Raw genomic sequence first — 27,352 nt, forward strand, 5'->3', positions numbered from 1 at the left:
CCACTACTAAAACAATTAACCAAGGGGCACCTCAAGGCTCATTACTTGGTCCATTACTTTTTTCACTTTTCCTGACGGTATAAACATGGCTTACTGCATTTTATATGCCGACGATATGACTATTTTCTTTGCTGATGCATGTATTAACACTGTCACTACCAAATTAAATACTGTGCGTTGTAGCATGTCCAAGTGTTGCTACGAAAATTATTTACTTACTAATACAAATAAATCTAGATTTCTGGTCTTTAAATCACCTCAATGGAAGTTACCCTCATTACCAGGCATCACAATTTACTCGCATTTCATTCGTGTCAGTGATAGTGTATTTTTCCTTGGTGTTCACCTCGACACTAACCTTATGTTCGTTAACCATATTGCTCATATTAGAAAGATGGCACCATTTGACATACATGCATAGCTTAAAGCACGCTCATATTTTTCTCATCAGACCCTTCTTTTCCCCGAATGCAGAGATTTAACTTGGCTCAAACTTGACTTCTGCCAGTCTCAAGACAGCTTCGCCGCACATCTTAAATCGCGCTCAACCTTGCGGACAACATCACTGGGTCGAAGTCTGCTCGAGTTTCAAGTCTGCTCCCAGGATAGCTTAAAACTGACTTCGTGCATTATTCTAACATCGAAGCCTCGCGAACGGACGTTGCACGAAGGTTAGCTGCTTTCGAGTTTGCTTTCCATGCCATGGATACAGCATTTTCAGAGGCGCGTCCCTTGCTGAAAATTTCGCAACCCGCCCTACGTGACCCAGGGAATCCGATGGAGCTATACGACAACGAATAATTCCTCGGCCGCTACTCATTCAGGAAGAACGCCGTGCGACAATATCTCGCCATGATGGCTATCCGCGAAAGCGGGGACAACAAAGGTCAGCCCGTGCGCCTCCCATGGTGCAGTTGCTGATGGCTCTGATGTTTTATGGCGCTGGCACGTTTCAGTCACCGGGGATCTGGTCCGCATTCCTCAGTCAACAGTGTGCTGCGCAGTTGGAAAGACGACTCTGCTCATCGCGAAGCATCTGCGCCCGATGCTGGTACGCTTCCCACAGTCACGGAAAGATTGATTACGAGCGTATTTTCTCATCTTCAATGACTACACATGCCATCACTAATTATTAACGCTCAGCATGCCGAACTGTCACGCACTCATCCACCGAACACAAAACATGTGTACGAGCATAACAAAAAGTAGCCCAAATGAGCCAGTCATGCAGAACATGTGCGCTTGCCAGTTTCGTGGCGCTCTTGCTTTTCTTTCGCAACTTTCTCTTTCCGCTTCTGCTTCAGGTTGTTCCAGCACTTTTCCAGTTGCAGGCGCCGCGTAATCCCGTGCTTGGCATTATATTGTTTTGCTATTTATTTCCATGTCTCATTCTTCTTGGTCAACAATGCGAAATCAGTTTTCTTGCATTCCACAACATGCTTGTACTTGGATCACGAGTGCCGTCAGCAGGCTCTTTTCGTCTTCTGTAAAACAGGTGGCCGTCTTGCGTTGCGGTGTATTCTCTTAGGAAGAGAGCGTACGCGAGTGCGACATTTCAGCGTCAAAGCCTGTTGACAGGACAGCAATTTCGTACCAAATGCGGTGCGCGGCCATTGCGCGAGCCGCACAACTTGTTTTCCTAACAGACGACACTTTCCTAGCAGACGACACGCGCTGCCAATTTGCAATGTCTATGACTGTGCCACACTCGACAAAGATTCCATGCTCTCGACAAAGATTCCATGGGAAGTAGACAAATCATTTGCATGTGTCATTTTATTTATTTATTTAGTTTTTTTATCAGGTGTTGTCACCCACATGGGTCTGGACAGGGAACTCTATGGCACTCGGTACTCCTCGTTCACAGCACATGTTGCAGTTTTTTTCTTGTTTATGACTCCGGCCTAGCGTGTTCGAGTAGGTTGGCCTCTTCTTCAAAGGGTCACGTAGCCCGACCAGAACAAAAGCCGTCGCTTTCCTGCTGGAATGCCTATAGGCGAAAAGGGATGCACGAGCTCCCTCAGAAACCGACCGTATGCCTCGTCTCAGCCTCTTGCATTAGGTTGCTGGCCCCAGACGGCGCACGAATGCCTTGCGGCAATCGAGAGCAAAAGCCGTTGAAAGACCACCATATGAACCAACCATTTCGTTCGCTTCTCTATGGCTAGTTATACAAACGCGCAAAAAGACATTTAAGTTAAAGATAAGCTAAAACTGAAATAAATGTGACTATAAAATTAATTTGCACTAAAATACACTGTCGCGTAAAAGTGGAGCACCGACTTGAAAAAATGGAGAAAACTTCAACTCAAAAAGCGCACCAAAACACCGAAACTTGAAGACCACTTGAACTCACCGGTAACGGGCGCTTTCCGCAAGCAACACTGCGCATCGCAGCGGCGGACGTCGCAAGATGGAAAAATTTACCCAAACTATACTTCAGCACTTATGCCATGGTAGAAATTTGGAAAGATAGATATTTTTTTCCTGTACAACGTGCCTTATGCTAATAAATTTCTTATTAACCTCGAACACAGATGAGCAACCTACTTTTGCATTGAAGCACAGTCTTGATTTGACGAAGCAAGTCAGCTTGAGCGTCTATGAAACGCAAAAGCCGACTTGGGCGTTTTGAAGTCCGCTTCTCGCTTCGGGCTGACTTCGTCAAGTCCAAGCACGATCCAAGTTAGATCTCTGCATTCAGGGGTTTGTCTTTACTTCGCGTTCATTAATTCTCTTATCAGTTATGGCATTATACCTTGGGGAAATACTTATCAGTATTATCTTTCGTCCCTACCGCACATACAAAATCGAGCTATTCGGATTATTTTTCACTGTCCTCATGACGGCAGCACCTCTGCTCTTCTTCGTTGCAATGGAATCTTAACTATTAATAACTAATTTAATTTATTCTGAGCTTTTAGTGAATACCAACTGTACCAGATTTGGTGCTAACAATAATTTTTTGCTACCTAAGGTTTCAACTAATTGCAGTAAGTCATCATCCTTCTGCACGATCACATTATGGAATCATTTACCCCCGTCTCCAAAATCCGAAGTTTCATCGGAATTCATTAAAAGACTATTTGTTAAATTTTTGATGTTCTTGCTTGTTGAGTTGTACTAGATTTGTGTTCTTATATAAAGTATTTATTTTTCAATTTCTTCATTTTTTGCTTTCGTGCGTTATGTTTTCTATTCCATTATGCTTACTATTATTTCTTACTTGATATATCTATCCTATTGTTCACACTGTTGCTAATGCTTGTATTATTTTAATGCAATCTTCAACGAGGGTCCCGTTGCAGTTTCGTACTTCGAACTCTCATCTGTATATCTTATATGCTGTAATTAACATACGATGTAATACATAATAATAATAAACTGATTTGATTACTATGTGCACCGAGCTATTCAGGGACACATAGGAATTCTCTGTCGCGATTGTGGATGCAAGCCGAATTTTTATCGGTGTGAAGTGCTGAAAAAGCACTGATCACAACTTACGCTGGAGATTATTGAAGCTGACCTCATAGCAAGGGCTGGCAGCATGTGTGTTAGCGCACCATCTTTGTGCCTATCTTCACAGGAGGTAAGATTTCTTGACCAGTTTAATCGTGCACGACAGAATTGCATGTTCTGTGACTTGAGATGATGTAGTCTTTTCTCAGTGCGATGTTTCGGGAAGTGTTGTGACGACATTGCTTGATGCTTTCTTGTCGCTATATATTTCGTGTAATCTGCCAATAAAACCAGTTGGAAGTCAGAGCTCTGTTCTTTCTTCTAGCTGGCTCAGCTTGTTCTTCCTTTCCATGTTGCACTGTACCAGTTTTAGAACGCAATACCAACTCTCCCAATCCTCAACCCTAGATAATTGAAGCGGCAGAAATGTTCACCTTGGGAAAAACTGTGTCAATGTGGCTTCATTGGGACTATCATAAAAAGAACTTAGTTATTTTAGTTAGTTAGTTACTTAGTTATTACCTTAGTTGTTTGGCCATCTTACTATTGCATACACTCATATGCAAACCTGTTTTGTTGATGACACATGCATATTTTATTATGTCTTTCATTTTATGTCACACTCACGTATGTAAAAAATCCCCTGACTTCCTATCATTAAAACTAGTTGAAAGTTTGCGCTTGTGTCAGTCGTTTCCCAGCCCTCGTTTCAAGTGGTGCTCTAATAACATTTATCATTGATATAACAAACTATACTTGTCTACCTACCAAGCTATGGAAAGAAGAATGATGGGTGTAACGTTAAGGGATAAGAAAAGAGCAGACTGGGTAAGGGAACAAACGCGAGTTAATCACATCTTAGTTGAAATCAAGAAAAAGAAATGGGCATGGGCAGGACATGTAATGAGGAGGGAAGATAACCGATGGTCATTAAGGGTTATGGACTGAATTTCAAGGGAAGGGAAGTGTAGCAGAAGGTGGCAGAAAGTTAGGTGGGCGGATGAGATTAAGAAGCTTGCAGAGACAACATGGCCACAATTAGCACATGACTGGGGTAGTTGGACAAGTATGGGAGAGGCCTTTGCCCTGCAGTGGGCATAACCAGGCTGATGGCGATGATGATTCGTCTACCAGACAAAAAATACCCTACCGTGGTGTGTGAAGTATATTGCTTTACGTGGAGTTCAACACTGCTTGGGTGCGGTTGTTCAAAACTCCCACATCGGACACGCTTTTGATCTCACGGCCACACATTGTCGCGCTCAACCGCGCCAAACACCTCACTAACCCAGTGGGGGAGACAGCGCAAGGTGGCGGATAGACCTCATTGGATAGCAGCTGCGCAGTCTGCAGTCAGTGAGAAGTGTAGTCGGTGTGGTGTTCACATCTGCCTTGTGTACCACATGCTTTTTAACGACGAACTTCAGTCACTGCACACCACTAGCACCGTGCTCTCTCACGTTTGTATGGTCGCGACGGCAACAGTATGTATGAAGAATTTATGAAGCGGAAGTGCAAAACTCTCTTGTTGGAAGAGAAGGCAGCCATTATAAAGGCTGTCGAGTCCGGTACAAAGAAGTCTTGGGTTTGCACAAGACTTTAACATCACGGTCAGCACATTGTCCACTATATTGGCCAGACGGTAAGTGATAACAAATGCTGTGACCCATGGCGTGACACACCATGCATCACAGCATGCTATGCAATGCTTAACTTTGTTTTTTGCCACCAAACTGTACGTCGCTTATACAGCCTCTTGACCAAGGCATCATTAAGGCCTTCAAGGCAGGCTACCGCAAACGCTTAATTGATTACGTACTTCTTAATATGAGTTTGCAGTGAGAAACAAAAACGACTTGTACATGGTTACTGAGATGCTGCAAGCCGTGTGGTTGAGCATTTCCGCAAGCATGATAGCGAACAGCTTCCGGCATGCCTTGTGCGAGGTGCCATGCATGACTCTACTATTGCTGAATCTGATGGCATTGTCGCCGTGGAAGAAAATGTGGCTAAGAAAGTTCGTGGAAGACACTCAGTGACGTGAGTGTTGATGCAGCCGATGAATTGTTCTGCGTACGCCAACACTGACACCAACACGGTGACTATAGAAAAACCGATCGACGACGGTAATGTGGCAGATGTCACAGGACAAACCAACACAAGCGACGACAAAGATGGCATGGGCTCCTATACGCACAAGTTCAACTTGCCAATGTCGTCACAGGCGCTTGACACGGTTGACCTACTGCGCCGTTTCTTCGGTGCTCATGAAGACAGCGAAAATGGCATCAAGGTGACAATCACCACTGAAAAGGAAGTATTTCATTTGCGACACCTAAAACAAAGAAGCATCGTGGACTTCTTTCCCGCAAGGGTTAGCAGAGAATAAAGGCAGTGTGTGCTCTGAACGAACCAAACATCTGTCCTGCATTCAATTTTCATCGCATAAGTGGTCACGAAGTGGTATGACAGGCTGCAAGGCGGTATTTTTCTTTGCATGCTTAAATTTGTGCACCTCACCGGGCATACAGAGCAGTAAATGGCTATAATTGATATAACAACATAATGGATATAACTAAGTAATTTCGCCTTCCCCCTCAACTTCATTACAACGAGGTTCGAGTGTATTGAGTCAGTTTATGTAGACTGTTAAAATGCCCTCGCATAAATCTTGTAGCATAAGTTTTGTGCCAAGAAACGACTTAGTTGCAGAGAAAACTGCAACTGAGGGGGCAGCATTCCTCTAGTGCAATTCAAATCACTCGTGATGAGCGAGGCAATGTGACACAGCATTCACTATCGCCATTTGTCACCAGTGGTAAACGGTGCCTGACAGCTGTTGCTATTAGGCGCTACTGTTTTTTTGTGAACAACAAAAAAGGGTGGCCAGAAACCAATATGCTGCAGTTAGGTATATTGACAAGACCAAAACAAAGCCTATAATAAACATGACCTACCGATTCCCTTTAAATGACAGACCTTGTTGATGAAATTGTTGATGACCCTATAACAATACTGCGGCTTAGAATGCTGGACTCCATTGTAATGATTTAAGGTCATGACACCACACGGACGCAACATTTCCTGTTCCTTGCAGTCAACATTAGTTTTGCAAACCAGCAGAAACAATGCTGAGCTAGGTGATATCAAAACTATCAAAACATGAGAGCATGGACAGTACGGAGTTGAGTGAAATGAAACTTTCAAACCACACCCAATGTTGTGACGAGTAATGTCAATGAACTATTCTGAGAGCTGAAGTGGACACGTAACATTTTCTTCCATGTTAAAGTGCAACATAATTATATTTTCATCAGCAGCGGTTGACTATAGTGACACAATTATGATGAGGCAGTCCGATGTCACAAGGATAATACATGAACGTCCTGTCCCTGTCGAGTCACAAATCGTGTCCTAAACGTGCGTTATTTTCTCACTAACAAGAGCTCTGTCCTCTGTAATATTGATGACTTAGATGTTTTCAAGTACCAATCTTAGCTTAGCCTCAGCTTCACTTAATATTTGTCTTCAGTGTTTCTTTAAAGGGCCCCTCACTAGGCCACATAGCGAATTTCCGTTATACGCTAGAAGTTGTTACGTGCCCTCTTGGGAGCATTCCACCGCAAGAATTTTTCAAAATGGCTTAGTAGCTGAGATAGAAATATTTCAGTGCAGCGAACTGATGATTTCAGGAGGCGAGCATCACCACTAACAAGGACACTCTCTCCACTTGGCCAGTCTAGTCTTCGCATGTGAAATCACTTCCCTGCGTTCTCCCATACCGGAGCTGGAGGATTGCATGATGCATACGTCACAGGCTCGGCCTTTTCTCTCTCTCTCTCTCTTGCTGCACGGCACACTTCCGCTGATGGTTGCGTGCGCAAGCTGTTATGTTTGTCACGTTTTGCGCAGCGCAAGATTTTGCATGCTGTGCACGAGGACACCTAACTAGTGGTATAAGTCAGTGCTACACAAACACTGCGGCAGACACAAGTTGATCACAGAGCATGATCGCGCACTGGAACACAGTAGAAGATTACATAGTTTTGCACTCAGCGTGCGCAACTGCACGATGTGAGAACAAGCAGACGAAACGGAAGTATACATGTCTCTTGCTGTGGGGTCAAGTAAAACAAAAACACGTGGATATTCGGTTTATGTGTTTTATTATTTCTCTAAACTTTCAGTCGTCTCCTAAAGCAACACATTACAAAATTACAGACGTAGCCTTGAATAATTCCCTAAGTGTCACGTGTCCCTATGAGCAACATCACAGCATATACATGTACGTAGGCATACTTGCATATGTATGACATCCCCCTGTCTTGGAGCGCAGCGCCCATGAGGAGAAGGGCAAAGGGTGTTTAGTTTGAAATTTCAGCTCTTTCCACAGCATGTACCAATGTAATTCTTAGCAGACACGATAGTGGGCGCGCATTGTATGCACTATGCTTGGCAGCTCAAAATGGCCAGACCTAATGAGGGGCCCTTTAAGCAACAGTCAAACATTAACCCTTTCTGTAACAAATGATGGGAACATTTACTTGCTGAAAAATGAAACACATCCAAAGTGGCTTTGGCTATCGATGAAGTGCTGAAACAAAAATGCCTTGAATGTAGGTACTTCCTTTTGTTCTTGAATGTGCTATGCTTGACTTTAAAATGGCACCTCAACTGACCACAGCCTTGCACACAATATAGTGCCTTTTCCACGTACATGGTCTTGTAGGTGCAGAAATTGAGGCGTCTTAGGCAGCAGGCTTTCACCAACCAGCCTCAGACCCTGAGACTGAAACATTGTGTGCCCCGAGTTGGCTTGCCTATTGGGTAGCCATGGCCCCGGCTGGACATTGATTCCGTGAGCTCTGCTAAGCAGACACGTTTTAAGAACAGCAGATGTAATAATGTTGCTTATTTCACAGAAGCCTTCTGTGTTCGTCCAAGACATGATCATGTACATGTTTCCGTGCAGAAAATGAAAAAAAGTAAGTTAGAAGAGATAGTGTGAGTAGTGAAGCCTGCCTTCTGTTACAATATCAAATTATTTGTTTTATAAACAAACATGCCTTTTTCGCATAAATTTAATGCATGGCTTTGTGCTGAAGCCCATCGGAGTCATTTGCACAAGTATTTCTTTACAAGTTTGTTTGTTTTAATTGCTTGAATTGTTTCTGAAGGGTTAAAAAGCTTTCCTTGTATTTTCTTTTTACAGACAAATAACCCACATACAAACACACACACAGACGCAGTGCTGCCATGTCACACAATGCTGAGGAACAGCATCAACGCAATATAGAAAGACTCCTGGCAAGCTACATAAAAAAGAACAACAGGAACATAGTCTGTTCACTTCGCATGCACTTTCTTTATGAGTTCACTGTGCAGTTCCATGCTCATGCAGTGCCAGTTCAGAAATTCAGCTGCAGTGCAACACTAAGGCTTTCTGGAAATTAACACAAGAGTGTCGATGTGGTGCGGGTCTTTTACTTCTGCATTCGCATCTCATGCCTTTCGTTCCTAGTGCTATGGGTTTGCCTGTATGATGAAACTTCACAAGGCCAACACAATGATATCAATTCAGACGTTAAATTCGCCAAAAAGCCCAGCAAGTGTAAAACACGAACGGGCATGCACACAAGCATCAGCGTGTGCAAGTGCGTGCATGTGTGTTGGGCCTGAGGTGAAGCTTTTGCCCTTTCTCTATGACACACATTGATGGAGCTGGCCCGACAGTACGAAGTTCTAGCCCACGTACGGTGGCTAGAACTCTGTATCGCTGGCAACGCGTCTGCACAAGTCCAATGTTAAAAGGTGGCAGCACATCCTTGCACACCTGAATGCATGACTGCATGAATGCTTACCTTTGCTTTGAAGAAATTTTTCGTTCTTTTGTCACCTGCACCCCGTTCATCTTCCTGCAGAATAAATCAGTAAAACAAGACAGTGTTACAGCAAAGTTACAAGTATAAAAGTACTTTTTGTTCTCGCCATGCTTCCTGTACAAGGGCGAATCAGAAAGTCTTTGCCCCTACTTTTTTTTAGCCAAATTACGGCTGTAAATGCGAAGTCAACATATCCATTCCCAGCAGTAGACCTTTCTTGGACGGGCCCGGCCTCATCTGCCGGGCCGGTCCAAGGTAGCTCCACGGCACGGCAACGCTGTCAGTTGTTGAAGATGACGGTTGTGCTTCACACGTCCACAGCCTACGCACAACGAAGTGCGGCAATCAGAACCACTGACAAGCTCTGGTCATTTCACTGGGATAGCCTGGACATGCCACCATACAGTCCGGACCTCGCCCCTAGCGATTTCCACGTTTTCAGTCCGCTAAAGAAGTTCCTGGCAGGACAGCGATTCACGTGCAACAATGAATCGAAGACAGCAGTCCAACAGTGGTTCCACAGTCAGCCGGACAAATTCTACTACAGGGGCATCTCAAATTTAGTGCTACGATGGGACAAATGTCTGAACCAGTCTGGAGACTATATGGAAAAATAGTGCAAGGTACATAGAATAGTACATATATTTGTAATTACCTGTATGCACCTTATTTTGGCTAATAAAAAATAGGGAAAAGGACTTTCTGATTTGCCCTTGTAATTCACTCATATCTTGAAGGATACAATTGAGAGAATGGCACTCATTAAAGCTTTTATAGTTTTGTAAACATTAAAAAGGCATCGGAATGATGATATAGACCAGTCCACAGAATACAGTTTCATGAAGGACCTTCAAAAGATCAAGCCTCTAAACAGGTTAGAGGCTTTAAATAGAAATACTCAATGGCTTGATATGCTGTTGAACTACACCAGAATCTATGGGAAAAACAAGCACCTGTTTGGCTCACAAGAGTGAACAAGTTCCTGACCTTGATTCTCTTATACAAGCACAGATGAAAAGTAACTGTGCTTATGCATGGCACAAGACCGAAATGCCTTGTTTGTTAGCAGTTGGATAAAAATCTATTGAGACAAGAGCAATATTTTCCACTGTAACTAGCTTGACCAGCTTGGATTAAATATGCATGTCTGTCTTGTGGGGTCTTAGGTCTCACAGGAGTACCGACCATCGCGTGTTCGAGCTTAGCGAGCCACAGGTCTGCGTCAGCCGTCAGCCTCTAGCGCCACTAAGCGCGAGCTCAGGCCGCAAGCGGCTACCGAGCGACGCACGCAAGAACACAGTATTGCCCTAAGTTACCGAGACCGTTTATTGTATCCGGCGACACCCGACACTGCACAAACGCCCTGTCCCGGGGCGGCAGGGACCCAAAGGGGTCCCGCACCAAGGGCGGATAATACAGTCAGGGGCGCCTGTAGCATGTCGCTGTGAAAGCACAGGCTCGAGCTGGGATACACTGCTAGGAAAAGTCCTGGCAGCTATGCTACTTGCTCTCGCGATAACCAATGGGCCAACTCGCGACAGCTCGGGCAATCTCCTTCGGCTTGGGCCTCCGATAAGTGCGGCTCAGCGTGGTACGACCTCACACGAGCACTAGGCACCCGTTCTTCGGCTTAGTATCGGGATAGGATCGACACGAGGTACGCAGTCCCCACACAGGCAAAGGCACCGTGCGTGAGCTGTCCTAGTCACAAAGGTGTCGGCGGACGAGAGGAAGCATGTACGCACCGGGCGCCGTCTCAAGGTGAAAGAGGCATGCTACCGTCACGACTGTAGCCACCAGGGGCTGCTTCGTGACATCACTAGCTCCGCTCTCACCGCGAGCCATTACGAGTGGAGCGCCACCGCTGACAACTGGCTCGGAGCAAGGAGGCAGCGTGGCTTAAGGATTTCAGAACATAGGTGAAATGCACCCGCGCAATGGTGCGTCGAATTCCCCAAATCCCCACAGACGTCATCATTAACTGGTAAGGCACTCCCTTGAAGGGCGCCAAAAGACATGACACTTTTTTTACAGAATTTAGATAAACACGTGCATCGCGTACAGTACATTGCTACAATCATCATTCGCAAATATGACAATGCTATGTGTGACGAAGAAGCCATGAATTAAAAAAACACTCCTGTGCTCCTTTCGGGATTTTACTGTCCTTATCGCATGTTGTGATGCCAGCAGGGTGCAGCGCATGACATAAACAAGGTAAAAGCTGTCAATAGGTCATTTGATGATGAAAAATAGTGATGACATGATGAGAGACGGCTGTGGGTTCTGGGAATGGAGGAGGGCTCGCCCACTGAGCACGATGAGGCTTCATAAGAAAAAAAATTTAATTATGGGGTTTTATGTGCCAAAACCACTTTCCGATTATGAGGCATGCCGTAGTGGAGGACTCCGGAAATTTCGACCACCTGGTGTTCTTTAACGTGCACCTAAATTGAAGTACCATGGGTGTTTTCGCATTTCGCCCCCATCGAAATGCGACACCAGTTTCGAGACATAAATTCCCTAACTTTGCAGAGAAATGCATTGGCATTCCAGTTAATTTGTTAATAAAATGTCGTTTCATGCACTGAAGCTCGCAAGTAACTGGAACACCAATGCATTTCTCCGGCAACTTCAGGAATTTATATCTCGAAACTGGTGTCATCTTGAAAATTCGTTTTAAGTGGATCCGCCTTGCGAACTCCATGGCTAGAATTTGTAAATTGCAAAATGGGCCATAATGTAATTAGCTAAAAACTGAATTAGTGAATTTTTAATAATTCGTAAATTTTGCGTTTCAATTTTTTGTGAAAGTATCGTCCGCCGCTTCGAGTAGACCGGCTCATAAACTAGAATTGAGCTATCTACCACAGGCAACCTTTAAAAATATTTGAAAGTGTTCGCTGGAACGCCCTGTGTATGTATATATATATATAGCTCTGCACTGCTCGAAGCCTCTCCCCATTTCTAAGCATAGGAAATAGAAAGGCTGGGGTTTGAGAACAGATGTCAAAAGTTTCAACTAAATAAAAGGCTGTTTATTTCAAGAAAGGGGAGACTCCAAATCCAACGGCTTCTCGCATGTGTGCACTTTTTTCAACAAGTGCCACACCCCTGCTTTGGAAAACAAATGGGCGAAAACACTCAGAAAGCAGCAACATTAAAACATAAGAAGTGGGGATAGGCATTATGTGTAGAGCTGCTCACCGTGGCAACCTTGACAACTTCTTCCTCACTCTGGAGCAACAGTAGAGCCTCTTCCTCTGGCAACTCCTTAACAGCCAGGCTAAGTCGACCCAGGCTCTGCATACCTTCAGAAGGCGGAGTTGGAGAAGCTCCACCTCCTTTGGAAACAGTGGTCCGAGGAGTGGTCTCTCCCACAGCTACACCCCCCGATGGTGAAGGTGTGGCCTGTGTGCCAGTAGGTGTCACGTCCTCTTCAGCTCCATCAGTACTGCCCAGAGCAGTTGCAGCGTCCTGTACCTGAAGTTTTTCAGGATGCCGTAGCTCCACTTGCACAGCCAGAGGGTCAAAGAAGCTCAGTTCACCGGGTGCCAGCCCAGTGCTTGTCGAAGAGTTGCCTTGCGTCGGGGAGCAGGTACCGTCCAAAATTGGTGATGCTTGTTCTGGTGTACAAAGCATGAGAATGCAAGAGAGGATTTCAGGTGCACTTCTTCAGCTACAGACTGGCAAATGAAGTACAACACTCAAAGACAGGAAGCAGTAGTAAATGGAGTACAGAAGCTAAGCATCAAAGCAAGCAAGAAGTTGTGCCTTAAGGGGTCATTAAGGATTAAATACGTTAGACTGGTAGATTACTGTAGACACTTGTACAGGTAACTTCCGTTAATTAGAGTCCAGTTAATTCGACCCTGACTGAAGGCCCTAACAGGCAACTGTGCATATTTATGGGCCTGAACTTTCGTTATTTCAGTCCTAAAATTGGCATTCGCCAGATAATTCAAACTTCACCAGACAGCACGCACATGCCTGACCCCTATGGTGACGCCATTAGTAACAGCGTCTGTATCTGTGAAGCTTAAGGAACAGTGACTGCATTGAACCCACGTCTTCTCCCATCAAAAACACCTATTTTCGGCCTGCTGTAGGAAGATTTTCAAGCAATAAGCACAACTCACAATGTCTGATTACAGTATTTAGCTGATTCTAGCGCACAACTTTTTTCCCCCGGAAAATTGCGCCGAAAATTGCGTTCGCAGTGCAATCGAACACGAAACCTTCTTCGCAGTATTTATATGCTTTACCGCACAACATCTGTGTATTGCGGCGAAGCTGACTTGAAGAAACTGGTCACCATTGCGCAACACATATCAGACCCTTTCCCAATTTTCTTGCTAAAAAATGAGTGTGCATTAGATTTATACTTTGTTTAGGAGCTTTAAAATTATTTTCATGTTAGTTTTCTACTTTGGACAAAAAGAAAGTGGGTTTGTGTTTGATTCAGGGGCGTGTGAGAACAGGGCAAATACTGCCAAATGAATCAGTGGTGTGTTTTGGAGTTTTTTTTCTGCATCTTGTTTAATTCAACCCACCAGATAATTGAATAAATTTTGTCTGTCCTGTCAGGCTTGAATTAACAAAAGTCGACTGCATAAGGGCAGCACTATTTTTTTGATCATGGTAATGAGGTACGGCCCTTAGACAGGAGCTGTGCATTTCACTTTCATCTTTCTGGTCTTGCGTAATCCCAGGGACATCTCTATACCAATAGAGCCAACACTATTGTTTGCATAATGCACTTGCTTGTCCACGCTTACATGCCACACAACTGGTGCCTGTCAAGTCCTCAACTCGGTCACTGTTGGTGTCCCAGCCTCTCAGGCATAGTTTAGCATGACGCTTCGGCATACAGTCATCCTCCATGCCATCCATGGTGTTAACGTGTGTGACTTCACAACAATGTCTGAAGACCCCGCATGCCAACCACTCGAAATGCAAAAGCAGACAAGATTTTTTTTTAAGTTTGGGGTTGCCAGGGGGCAGAATGCGGCTCTTACGTGAGTGCGACCCTTACTCAAGCATATACAGTACTCTTTCTGAACTCAACACACATTTGCTTGAAAGATACATAAGCAAAAAAAAAAAGGTAATTGAAGACTTTTACAACCTTGTCAATTCGAATCTTTCTTTCACCAAAGTGTAAAAAAGTTTCCAGACAGAACTCACACTCATTTCCAGACATAAACCTTCTTAAAATAATTAACAATTCCCAGACCTGATCATTCATTCTGTAGTTCATGGTGACGCATAGAGCTGCTTTAACTTTTTAAGGCACCAGTTACAATAGACTGTCTGTTAATGTGTCAAATTTGCATAAATTTATTCTAAGGCAATCAATACTCCCCTGCAAAAAGACAAGGTGGTAGGATGAACGAGAAGAAAGGGGGCTAATCGAGGGGCCTGTTTTTATTAGTCATATCATATGAAGCCAACAAACACCGACACCAAGGATAACATAGGGGAAATTACTTGTGCATAATAAATGAAATAAAGAAACGATAAATTATATAGAAATGAAAGTGGATGAAAAAACAACTTGCGGCAGGTGGCGCACGATTCCACATCCATGGGAACGATCCCATGTGGGATTGTTCCCATTTCCCCTACGTTGTCCTTCGTGTCAGTGCTTGTTGGCTTCATATGAAGGTAGTAGGATGGTACTTTGTGCATTTTCTGATGAGTTGCCATAATTACAGAATAATTAAATATATTGTACAGTGTGTAATACAGTCAAACCCGTTTACACTGAATTATTCTGTATACCGAACAATTTCTGAACACGGTATAGTTACAATAAGTATAGTAGTAGCCACATGGAAATTGCACATTTTGCAAAATAGCTCAATACAAAGTGAAGTCTTCCAAGGTGTCTAGCCAGGAGTAAATGCGCGCAGGCAAGCATACATGCGGTCTGACCTTGATTTGCATGGTTAGAGGCTAGTTGTGTGTTCAAAACTATAATCGAAATTAGCAAGACCTGATGGCTACGACACTGATAAGTAGTATGGCCAATGTTTCATTCCTATGAAGGTGCGGCCGAGCATTAGCAGATAGTCTGCAGTAGTGCCGGTCAGTCAGGTGTGTGTGTGTGTGTGTGTGTGTGTGCGTGTGTGCATGTATGCGTGTGTGTTAGTTAGTTAGTTAGTTAGTTTGATTGATTGATTGATTGATTGATTGATTGATTGATTGATTGATTGATTGATTGATTGATTGATTGATTGATTGATAGATAGATAGATAGATAGATAGATAGATAGATAGATAGATAGATAGATAGATAGATAGATAGATAGATAGATAGATAGATAGATAGATAGATAGATAGATAGATAGATAGATAGATAGATAGATAGATAGATAGATAGATAGATAGATAGATAGATAGATAGATAGATAGATAGATAGATAGATAGCCCCCGGAAAGTGTGTGAAGTACCCTAAGAATGCTATGTATACACCCGACTAAGGGCCGCGCTCCTGTAAGGGCCGCACCCCCAACTTGGCAGTCCAAATTTTGAAAAAAAAAATTTCTCGCCAGCAAACGGCAGCATCGTTTGGATAAATGAACATTTACATACATACATACTCAGGACGATTCGATACATAAACATGCGGATGACCAGAGCAGCAGCGACGAGCTGAGCCCGAGCAGCAATACCGATGTAGATATCTAGTGAGGATGTCCACAGCTAGACGCCAGATATCCCATCATTAGGTATATATGACACGATTAAACAGGTTTTTTTATGTGTGGATCGAAAATTGAACTAAAATTTCAGACTTCCGTGGAAGGGCCGCACACCATCAAAGTCGCGGAAAAAAGTGCGGCCCTTACACAAGCGTCTTTGGTAATCGCATTAAAATGAGACTTTGTACTCCCTTTGCGAGCTCTATGTGGCACGCACAAATGCAAAGTTTGGCTGAGATGTTCACATCAGCATATGCTATAAGTGGACTGTTTTTTCGCCAAGCCTTAGGAGTGGTTAGGACCCCTTTAAGCACACTGCAAATGGGCGAGCTATGCAGTTGGACCTCACTATAATGGAATTAGATATAATGAAATTATGGATATACAGTCAAGCCCGCTTATAACGAACCTGAGCATCACGTGGTGTCTGTTTGGTATAACGCAAAGTTCGCAGTAAGTGGAACACGGCTTTAAAAAAAGTCGCTAGTCAAAACACAAAATTTATTTCTTTGCGAAGAAGTCCATGAGGATTGTCTGTTTCCGCAGTGCAGATCTGATAAGGGCGGTCTCCAGTTAATTTAAAGCAGAAGCGTGCTTTTTGCCGAGGCCCTTGGCATAGATGTGTTGCCTGAGGCCCTCTATCTAGCCCATTGCTACAGGTGTGCATATCGGTGCTGGCTCCGAAGTTTCATCATCATCAGATTCCTCTGCATCACTCTCCACCTGCACTTCACAAATGATGCCCTCATCCGTGCACAGCTCCACAATGTCAGTGTCTTCATCTGCAGAAATAAAGTCATCCCAACCAATGTCGTGGCCCCCTATGTCGGAGACGACGCGCTGCCACAAATCACCGCCGCACTGATCATCTTCAGAAGCATCAGGCTCGGCATCAGGCACGGTGTCGATGAAGTTGGCTTTGCAGAAACAGTTCCGCACGCAAGCGGCCGTCAGCTCCGCCCAGGCCACCTTCATCATCTCAACGGCTGAATATAGTGAAACTCAAAGCGGCAAGTTGGTGGCCGGGCGGTCAGCAGTGATGAGCAAGCGCTCCACAATGCAGCGCCAATAGGATGCCTTAAATGCGCGCATTATGCCCAAATAAAGCAGCTGCACTTTCGAAGTGGTATTGGGTGACAGGAAAAGTACAGTAACTGCCGTCAGAGAAGTTCGCACATGGTGTGCTGAGCAGTTGTCGAGCACGAGCAGCACACCCCTGCCTTGCCTCTGCATGTGGTGGTCAAACTCGCCTAGCCACTCTCCAAATAAATTGCGCATCATCCATGCCTTAGTATTGTGCCTGTAGCGCATGGGTACTCCAAAAGCAACGCAGCTTCTTTGATTTTCCAATTACAAAGCGCATGCGCCAGTCACTGCCATCCTTATTAGTGCACATAAGTACTGTAACACGCACTTTACTGTGCTTGCCGCCAGCACACTGGTTGCATTTCATGGCGTGCGTCTTGTGCAGCAGCAGCTAATAAAATAACACAGTTTTGTCTGTGTCATACACGTCCTGCTCCACATAGCTTGCAATAATGGCTCAGTTTCTTCCAAGCCAAGTGGCGATGTCTTGGTCACTTACCGAAGCCGCCTTGCTGACAATTGAATTAAGAACAATCCCATGCCGCAATTTGAATTGATGTAGCCAGCCATTGTCTGGGCAAACGTCAGGAAAATCTAGTAGAAACGCAATGTTTTTGGCTGTGCCCAGCATCATTGGTCCACTTATCAGAATGTTGTGAGCCCATGCGTCGACTAACCAATTAAGCAACGCGTCCTTTACGTCCGTATAGGTGGCCTTCCGCAGGTGCTTTGTGTTCGTCGAGTCAGCGTCAGAGCTGGGGATCTTTTCCTTTTTCTTTAGAATTGTCAAGATGGTTGATTGTGACATGTTGTACTTCTTCACCAGCTCGCAGTTTTTAGAACCTTGAGGCAGTTCCGTCAAAATTGCTCGCTTTTGCCATTTCCAGTGCTTTTCATTTTGTGACCGCTGCGGGCCCGGCTGACCGCTGCGGGCCCGGATACAGCTCAGGTCCGACTAGAACGAAGCGCGGAAGCAAGCAAGCATGGAGACTAGTGTGGAGAGGCCTGCTTCGCGGTAACGGCCAGAAAACAAAACTTCTGAACTTTAGCCGTTGCCATAGCATGGTCACCGAGACTGTGAAGGAGTTGCAAGAAAGAATGAGGGGATGGGAGCAGAGTTGCGAGAAAGGGCAGGAGGGCGACCTTGCAAGCCACATGCCAACACTAATGGGCGGCGCATGACGGCGGGGAGAGGGTAGCGGGGCGCGAAACGGATAGTTTGCCTGCAAGGCAGCTTGGAAAAACAGACCGCACGTGCAAAGGGGTTGGAGGTCGTCGTTATTTCGCATCGCAGCAGTGGGCGTAGGCCGTTGATTCACTGTAACCGATTGGCAGGGCTCAAAGACGTTCATTATACAGGTGATGTTGTGCCATTGAAATAATGTATATTTTGACGGTCGCACGAGTCTCGTTCGTTTTAAGCGCAAGTTCTTCTTAAGTGGGGCCGTTATAGTTGGGCTAAACTAACACAAAAATTAAATCTCCCTCCAAAGTGCCACTAGAGTACATGAATCTGTTACCTTGTTTTAATGAAGTAAAACTTTCTTACACCAACAAATCAGTTATGTAGCTAAATAAAAGGAATCAGTTACAAAAATAAAATAAGCAATGGTGTTGTTCACGAAAAACATAAAAACAGTGAACACTACAAGCAGCAGTGATTAGTACCCAACCAGTGAGAGCAGGCAGTGAAAGAAAAAGAAAAAGGAGGGGAGGTAGGGAAGTCAACTAGACAAACTCCTAGTTTGCTACCGTTTGCAGTGGCAAAGGTTAGGAAGAGAGGAAATGGGGATAGAAGGAACACTGCATGCATATACGATGCTGCACAGCATGGTTACAGACTGTCCCTCAGGCAAGTACTAGACTGAAAAAATGCAGCAAAGCTCAAAATATTTTCTGTTCCATGCAAAGCACATGTCCACTGCTTCCATAAATACCCCACACCCACCAGCTAAATCATGCCTATCCACATGCCACATGAGTTGCCCTACATACCTTGTGGTGCAGAAGCCCGTGGAGGTTCCAGGATTGTGTCCACAGGTGGCACTGGTGCCCGAGGTGATGTAGATGCCTGCACCATCCCTATGGAGCCATCACTGCAGATTGCTGCAGACACTCCATGTGGGATCAGAGGCTGCTTGGGGGACTGCGGTGGTGGTCTCAAGTTACTGCGGCGATGGTGCCGGTGATGATGATGATGATGGCTATGGCGCAGCGCCTGACGATCAGTCACAGGTGGTGGTGCAATTTCTTCATCTCCTCCAGCAGATATTTCAGACCTGACATGCACAAAGTGCAAGCCAATTACAATAAATAAGAACCAGGCAGACACCACTTGATGCCTTTTAACTGATGCAGTTCCTCAATGAAAGATTTGTGCTGAAACTGTCAAGATGATTCTCAATTTCAGCGATGATGCAGATTCAGATGCAGGTTAAATGTGAAAACAGACACAATGCAAGCGGCCTTGCTGGTGTTATGCAGATGTATGCATGCATGTAAATGCAAGCTCACACAAGAGCAATGCTTTCTGTTTAACATGTTTTGCTGCTATGATTCAGCCAATGTCTTTTCAACAAGATGCAAAGGTAATAAATAAACTGCGGGCCAGAATTTTGTAATTGTACTGCTCTGCTGTACTGTTTCGAGAAGCATTCACCACAGCACACAGGCGACATAAGCCAAGTGCAGCACCACTGACAAAAAAGTGCAGAGAAAGGACAGTTTGGTGGCCATTAGAAGAAACAAAAAGAAAGAAAAAGAACCACTACAAAATTGGGACACATTTAAATTTTAGAGTTTTGGTGCCTACTACAGTTTTATATGACATAATACAATGTTCATGGTTTGAATGTAACCTTCACTGACAGTGTAGAAGTGCAGTATGGTTACATCCTATCCATTTGCATCATTCATACTCAACTCCTCTTCAAATGCCATGGCAAAGCCAATGGAGACAACCCCATCTGATATGCTACAAGTCATCCGTATTCATCATCATTCATACTAACTGCAGTCAACTTCTAAACCCTATGTCCACTGAGAGTGTGTAGGAAACAGAACGTTCCAGGGAAAAACATTTAGCATGTTCACTGCGATGTGGGTCAAGCATGGGTCACAGCAGACATTCCCCCTGTGTGCTTGCGCAGGGCTTTGATGCAGTGCTCAAGTGACATCTCTACTAGAAACCAGTGAAGATTTTGAACATGTTTCAAAGGAGGACAACTCCCTGGTGTTTCACCTGTGGGTCACAACATAACTGAGGAATATGACAAGGGACCAAACAGTGGGTCATGACACACAGAAATTGAGAATTCGAAAAGTGTTGCCGCAGTGAATGTGTTTCAGTGATCACAAGTCTGTAATGTGCATGGTAAACGTCGTGTACCACTAAGGCATTTTCCTAAATTATTTCGGCTTAAAGAAAAATCCTTAAGCAAGATATGCTACTTTGGTCTCAAGCCCATTTAAGGAATGTTCAAGAGACATATTTACTAGTCACATACAGTTTTCGACCTGCATATATGCATACATGCAAGAAGTCCAGCATATCAAAGGAGGTTAATTTATCCAATGCTTGGTACTCTTCTTTAACGTGTCTCCGCATGTCAAACCGCTCAAGTGCACAAATTAACTAATGTGAAAATTCATAAAAATTCTGGGATTCTAAATGCCAAAACCTTAAAGGGACACTACAGGCAAATGCTAAGCTGACGTGTACTGTTTAAAAGCCATTCCAGAAACCTTGCAATGCTGGTTTTGTGCAAAGACTTAGTATGCTGGAAAACTGCATCTGAAGGGCCCGAATACCTTTTTTGAAATTCAAATCTCCCGCCACCGAACCAGGGGTATGGTGACGTTGCATACGCTGTCACTACCCTGTGCTGCCGTCGGTGAGTAAAACACCGCCCAATAGAGGGCGGTACTGAGCCAAGACAGAGCAGCGGATTCACCACTGCAGCTGCTTTTTGGTCAAGTGGCATAGACCGTTCGGGCATCCCGCAACATGACATGGAAGTTGAATTCTCTGCTACTTGCAGTTTAAGCGAGTTTCGCGAGCCAGCAAAACCAGCGCAGCACTACGTGATAACTACTGAAATGCGAAAGCATGGGCTGTGCGGAATCGAGCGAAAACGAAACCTTTTGACTGCCCGCATCGTTGTCAGGGTTATTTAAATGCGTTATTTTTTTCTAAAAGTGAAATAGAACTGGACAAGCAGCATTTTATTCCATCTTACAAGGATGTTTTGTGTAATGAGTGGTTGAGTACTAGTGACAGAATTTAAGTGAGAATGCAGGTGCTGTTGCCAGAATTTCAATATTCAAGGCTGAAGGTAATAGGTCACTCCCAAGAAATAGCTGACATACTAGAATTCTAATAATGAGCATATTCTTCAAAACTAGCCATGTGCGAATATCAATTTTTTTTTGGTTCAAACCGAAGCCAAAGCGAATAGTAATATAGTCAATTAATTTCGAAGCTAACACATTAAACCCTCATTAACTCCAACTCTGAGATCTCGAAATATTACTCAAGTTGAAATATTTTCCTGGCTCAGTGTCAACATGATGTATTTTTCACCTCTTATCTCAAAATGCTTTTACGCCGTACTCCAGATATCTCTCAATCTTGATTGCAAAAATGTCGGGAAAACGTCACTACCCAAAGGTTGCCATACTTTGTGAGCAGCTGCAATCACCCAAGAGCAACAGGCCTGCAAGTTTGTAGTGAATTCCATTTGATCCTATGCCACTCTTATCATCCACCGTTCACGGCAAACTGCGACCTCATTGATAATGCGGGCGAACATCACTGTGACCCCCGATGTAACACAAGAAGCTACATGCGACCTCTGCAACATGCATCCTCACGGGTGCGAGAAGCGTCGTCAGTTTGCTTATTTGCCGTGCTCTGCATTTCCATGTTTGTGTATCCACACGCTACAGTAGCCGAGACAACGAATTTGTTACAGCTGCTCAAAAACAAATTTCAGTGCAGTGGCAGTGATGAACAACTCGTGATTAGTGTCAGGCAGCTTGAGAACGCTTTTTTCGCATAGGGTGGAACCGCTAAGCAGGCAACCATCACATGTTTCTTCTGTCAACAATAAATGGCTAGAAAATAAGCTATGTTGACTCTATTCATGGTGCAAATGCACCGAATGTTTGGTATGTTTTTGGCATTTTCTTAAGTAACGAGTTCAGGGCTGCGATTTTGTAGCGATGCCTTTTCCGATGCCGTTTCTTATTGCACTTTGTCAGTGATCATAGCAATGCTCCACCTGCATTATCAATGGAATAAGCCGAGAATGAATAAGCGAAGAACGCTGGTTGAAAGAGTGACATATAATAAAACAGAAGGCATGGCTAGAAAAATGTGACCCAGGAGCGACATTCCCAGCTAATGACTTTTTTGGTATACGAACACTTTTGCAATATTTCACGTGACTAGGCTTCGGACACGCTGGTGCCTACATGCAACAGCGTTTACTTGGCTCTGTGTGAGGATCGCTGTTGGCTGTAGACGCAGGATGTGTCAGGTGCTGGGTCGTACAATATCTCACAAAAGTGATTGATCAAAAATATCGTATCTGGTATACTCAGGTTCTGGAAGAAATTTAGTGACTACTGGTGCCTATTTCGAGAGGCTCTGTGTGTTCTATGCATGGCCAGGAGCTTATATTTTCGTGAATTCACATATGTCGAAACTCCACTTATCTCGAAATTTTTCCCAGCTTTTACAAGTTTAGGCTAATTGGGTTTTACTGTAATTCGCATAGTTGTGGGATTTGCGTAAAGCCTTGATACAACAGCCAGAAGCGCTTGTAAGATCAACCTCGGAAGCATCTTCGTTTGGCCACTACTTCTGCTGCGATCTCTATGTCCGTCAACCTAAGTACTTTGAAACACTGTCAATAACTAAATACTAAGTGGCGTCTGCCAAGGCATATATGAGTGAGACCAGTGAGCACGCCCTGTTGCGCGTCTTTGTGGATGCAAACTGCCAGTCCTTGGGAGGTGCAGCAGGCGCAGAGCGTGGCACCAAGGAGGAGTCAGTGCAGCAAATGCAATGCGCCATTGACATGGTTGAACTAGCCAAGCCGCCGCGTGCGTACGCCGCTATATTCAAATGGCACCCTTGGTGTGATCAATGTGTGCAGCTATAGTGCGCAGCAGTCAGGAACGCCCATCGCGCCACCGCGATCTTTGAGGGTGTTGCGGGAAAGCTCACCACCAGTCAACAGAGTGCACGTGGTCTGGTGTGGTGGAGTTCGATATATCTGTGTTATGTTCGATCTGGTTCGAAATAAAAAATTAAAAATTCATGCGATTTTCCAGGTGATACAGAAATTGTTCGATATACGCAATGATTCGATATATCCGTGTTCGATACAAGGTCGAACCCACTTATAATGATACCGGTTTTAACAATATACCGGTTATAACAATGAGAAGCTTCTGCACCGTCAACGTTTGTATGTTTTGCATGGTGAAATAACCCGCTTACTACAATGCCCCGATGCTGCATTATCAGTTATAATGATGAAGTCTTGCTGCTCGGTGTCTGAGCCGAAACTTAGTGAAATACAATATGCTTGAAATTAAAAAAAGAAAACGAGAAATTCGAGCCACTGCACAATGGCCCACTGTTCGAACGGCTACCGCATTTTCCAGCCTTCTCCACGCGCCTCTCTCCCATCACCCTACCACCTCTCCGAACACAATGGGCTGCGCCCATATCTCTATGCCACGCCACCCTCCGAAACACGAATGGACCACGCCAACTGCGCTGCTCGCATCTTGCTGGCTGGCTCCTCATCCAGCAGTCTTTATTCTATGGACCAGTTCTGCAGACAGTGTAATCGCCCATGTTCGTCTTTGTTGGTTGCGTAGAAATCGTTCTTGGCCACATGGCTTCTCAGCCTCTTTTGGCTCGCTGCCAAAATGCAAGATGAGTGACCCGCTCGCTGATAATCGGCAATGCACGACGTTGCCAGTGAAAAGAAAGCGCACGACTAGAGATTTGGAAACTAAGTGCTTCTAACCGATGAGGCGATCATCGCGAACGTGCTTGCATCGGATAGCGATGGCTACGACATGACGACGCGATGACGTGGTAGGGCAGGCTGCCTCAGTACTCCTTCTGGGGCTTTGTTTTCACGAGGAACCTTCTGCTCCACTATGTGGAGCACTTGGATACCTTGGAGAAAGATGTTGGCAAGGCTGACGGACATAAGGTTTTCTCGTGCAATGCAGTGTGGCGTACGTGGCGAGACGCTTGTGGCGATCTCGCCTCAGTGTTTCTTCTGGATTGCTCAAGCTGATAGGCTGCCACGGCAACCTCCTCATATTTTTTAAAAGGCCCCTTTTGGGCCCACCAAAGCGCTGCCTCGGCGGTGCTCACATATCACTTGCCACTCATGACCCCTCTTTGCAGTTATAGCAGTGCTATTCTTTAACGCCGACAGCAGTGGCTTGTTACACATGATCGGACCGCCCAGGAAGCAGTTATACCAGTGTCACACGTACACTTCTGATCGCGATCGGGACCGATCCGGATTGAAATTCTCGACTGCAATTGGCTCTCTCGTGCATTTTATGCAAAGGAGCCAATCATGAAGGAGAAATTCAATCCGGATCGGGCTTGATCGTGATCAAATGTGCGCCGTGTGAAACCTGTATTAAACGAGCGAACACAATCAGCAACCGGATGGAGGAAGATGGTGGGGAGGGGTACTGGCCTCCCCGCCATCATAGTTTGCTAAGATCAGCCCTGCCATTCCTCTATTTTGATTTTTTCATGCAACCCAGTTTTAACAATTATCGGTTATAATAATGAAGTTTTTGTGCCATTTGAATATTGTTATAAGTGGGTTCAACTGTATTGAGGTTTGACTGTACTAACCTGGTAGGCCTGCTCACTGTAATTGTTGGTTTGTCGCCCACGAACCTGAATGCTGCTTCTACGGCCCTCAGTCGTGCACATGATCTCAAGCCCAATCACCGAAGAGCCATTAGATATGCGACAAACTGCTCGTGATAATTTGCTGCTCACCACTACGCAGGCCAGGTGCGGAATTTCATCATGGCTCCACTGCCTTGGTTGTAGGGCTAAAGTGTGCGCACAATGCCTATACCCCAATGTGTTCCTTGACTTTATTGCCTGTCGGCTTCATAAGGTTGTGATATACATATTGTTACGAAAAATGTTTATTTACAGGGTGAAACAAGGTCCAGGAGCAAGCCAGAGGCAAGGCTCAGCCAGTGCGGAGTACCCTGAAATATTGCGCGTGCACTCTGCTTCTTCTTTCTCTGCCTCAGTCGCGCAGTGCTGTGACATTTTCCCCGGGGGCAGACGAAGCTCGCTGAGTGAATTAAAGGGACCTGTCATGGTACTGCTTGAGTCTGGCCACGTGAACAACTTGTGTTGCACGTGAACAGCGATTACTTACCATCACTTTGGCGATGACATAGTTCACATCACTCAAGCGATTGAGTGTAATGAAAAGTCCCGTGTAAGCGGTGAGAAACTTGCAGTACAGTCCCTTGCAAACAGGTGTCCACAAGCAAACATAGTCACCAGGAGTAAAGCTGACTGGGATATGCCGCGCATCGTAGCGAATCTTGCTGTTGCCTTGCGAGTACAATGTTTTAAGATGTGCCAGTCGACGTGCTTCTTCAGCACAACACAGAGTTTGGGCAATTGAAGGATCTTCTTGACACGATAAAGGTAAAATAGTGTCCAGAAAGCTCTGAGGAGCGTGTGCGTACAACAGGGAGAATGGCACATATCCAGTAACTTCGTGCTTGGCACTATTGTACACGTACGTTACAAAAGGTAAGACGGCGTCCCAATTTTTGTGGTCAGCAGTGAGATACATTGATAACATGTTGGTAATGGTTCGATCTGTCCGCTCCGTGAGGCCATCAGTTTGCAGGTGGTAAGGAGTGGAATGACGATATGCAGAACCACAAAGCCGTAAAAGTTCTTTAACTACGTCGGCTGTGAATTGCCATCCACGGTCACTGATGACAACCCGTGGAGCGCCGTGACAGAGTATGACGTGATGCAACAAAAATGAAGAGACATCTGCTGCAGTGGCAGATGGAAGTGCTGCCGTTTTAGTGTAGCGAGTAATCTACGCATACTATAATCCAGCGATAGCCAGCTGGTGTCTTTGGGAGTGGGCCGAGCAAGTCTGCCGACTTTTTCAAAGGGTAATGTTGGTGGCCTAACTGGTTGCAAATAGCCTGCTGGAGCCGTCGTCGTTTGCTTGTGGCACTGGCAAACAGTACAGTTGGCGACATACTGTTTCGTTGTTTTCCAGAGCTTGGGCCAGAAAAATCTCTGGCGAAGTCGGTGCAGTGTGCGTGCGAAGCCAAGGTGCCCGGATGTGATATCGTCATGCATGGAACGAAGGACAGCAGGGTGCAGGTGTTCGGGCACAACTGTAAGCAGTGGAGGACCATCAGCCGAGTACTCTTTTTTCGTACAGCAAACCATTACGAAAAGTAAATGGTCTTGTTCCTGCTGGCTCACGTGCAGCTGCCCGTAGGGATTTAAAGGTAGGGTCGCAACGCTTCTCGTTCTTGAAGGTACTCAGGTCTGGAAACTTCGAAGAAATGGAAACTAGGTAGTCATCGAAGTCATCATCGTCAGGTTTAGTGTACGGCAATGCGAGACGGGATAGGCAATCAGCATCCGTGTAGCATCGTCCACTCCTGTAGTTGACAGAAAAGCTGTGCTCTTGAAGGTGCAAAGCCCAGGGGGCCAACTGGCAAGATGAGTCACGCAGCCCAACGAGCCAACAGAGTGAATGATGGTCAGTCACTATCGTGAATGTGCGGCCGTGTAGATATGGACGGAACTTCTGAATGGCGAAGACGACTGCTAGACACTTGAGTTCAGTAATGGTGTAGTTTTCGTACGCTTTTGTAAGTGCCCGACTAGCGTAGGCAACGACATGCTGATGGCGACCGCAGATCTGAACAAGCACAGCGCCAACACCCACACCGCTGGCGTCAGTATGCAGCTCAGTTGACGCCTCCAGATCAGAATGCCGTGGAACAGATGTTAAGAAAGATGTTTATTTACAGGGTGAAACGAAGTCCAGGAGGAAGCCACAGGCAAGGCCCAGCCTGTGCAGAGTACCCCGAAATAACGCGCACGCACTCTACTTCTTTCTTTGCCTCAGTCACGCATTGCTGCTAC

The 27,352-nt window shown here is 45.1% G+C and overlaps 1 protein-coding gene across 4 annotated transcripts in view; it reads right to left on the minus strand.

Moving 5' to 3' along the window:
• Gapvd1 (GTPase activating protein and VPS9 domains 1) overlaps positions 1–27,352 on the minus strand; it is a 177,021-nt gene that overhangs the window by 55,847 nt on the left and 93,822 nt on the right. For all 4 annotated transcript variants that reach the window (XM_070521492.1, XM_070521516.1, XM_070521511.1 and 1 more), the window contains exons 12-14: positions 19,135–19,418; positions 12,552–12,970; positions 9,324–9,377 (exon numbers count right to left, since the gene is read on the minus strand). In XM_070521492.1, the coding sequence (XP_070377593.1) occupies positions 9,324–9,377; positions 12,552–12,970; positions 19,135–19,418 (757 nt within the window). The remainder of the gene's footprint in view (positions 1–9,323; positions 9,378–12,551; positions 12,971–19,134; positions 19,419–27,352) is intronic.

Source organism: Dermacentor albipictus, chromosome 1, assembly GCF_038994185.2.
Source record: "Dermacentor albipictus isolate Rhodes 1998 colony chromosome 1, USDA_Dalb.pri_finalv2, whole genome shotgun sequence".
Taxonomy (NCBI): domain Eukaryota; kingdom Metazoa; phylum Arthropoda; class Arachnida; order Ixodida; family Ixodidae; genus Dermacentor; species Dermacentor albipictus.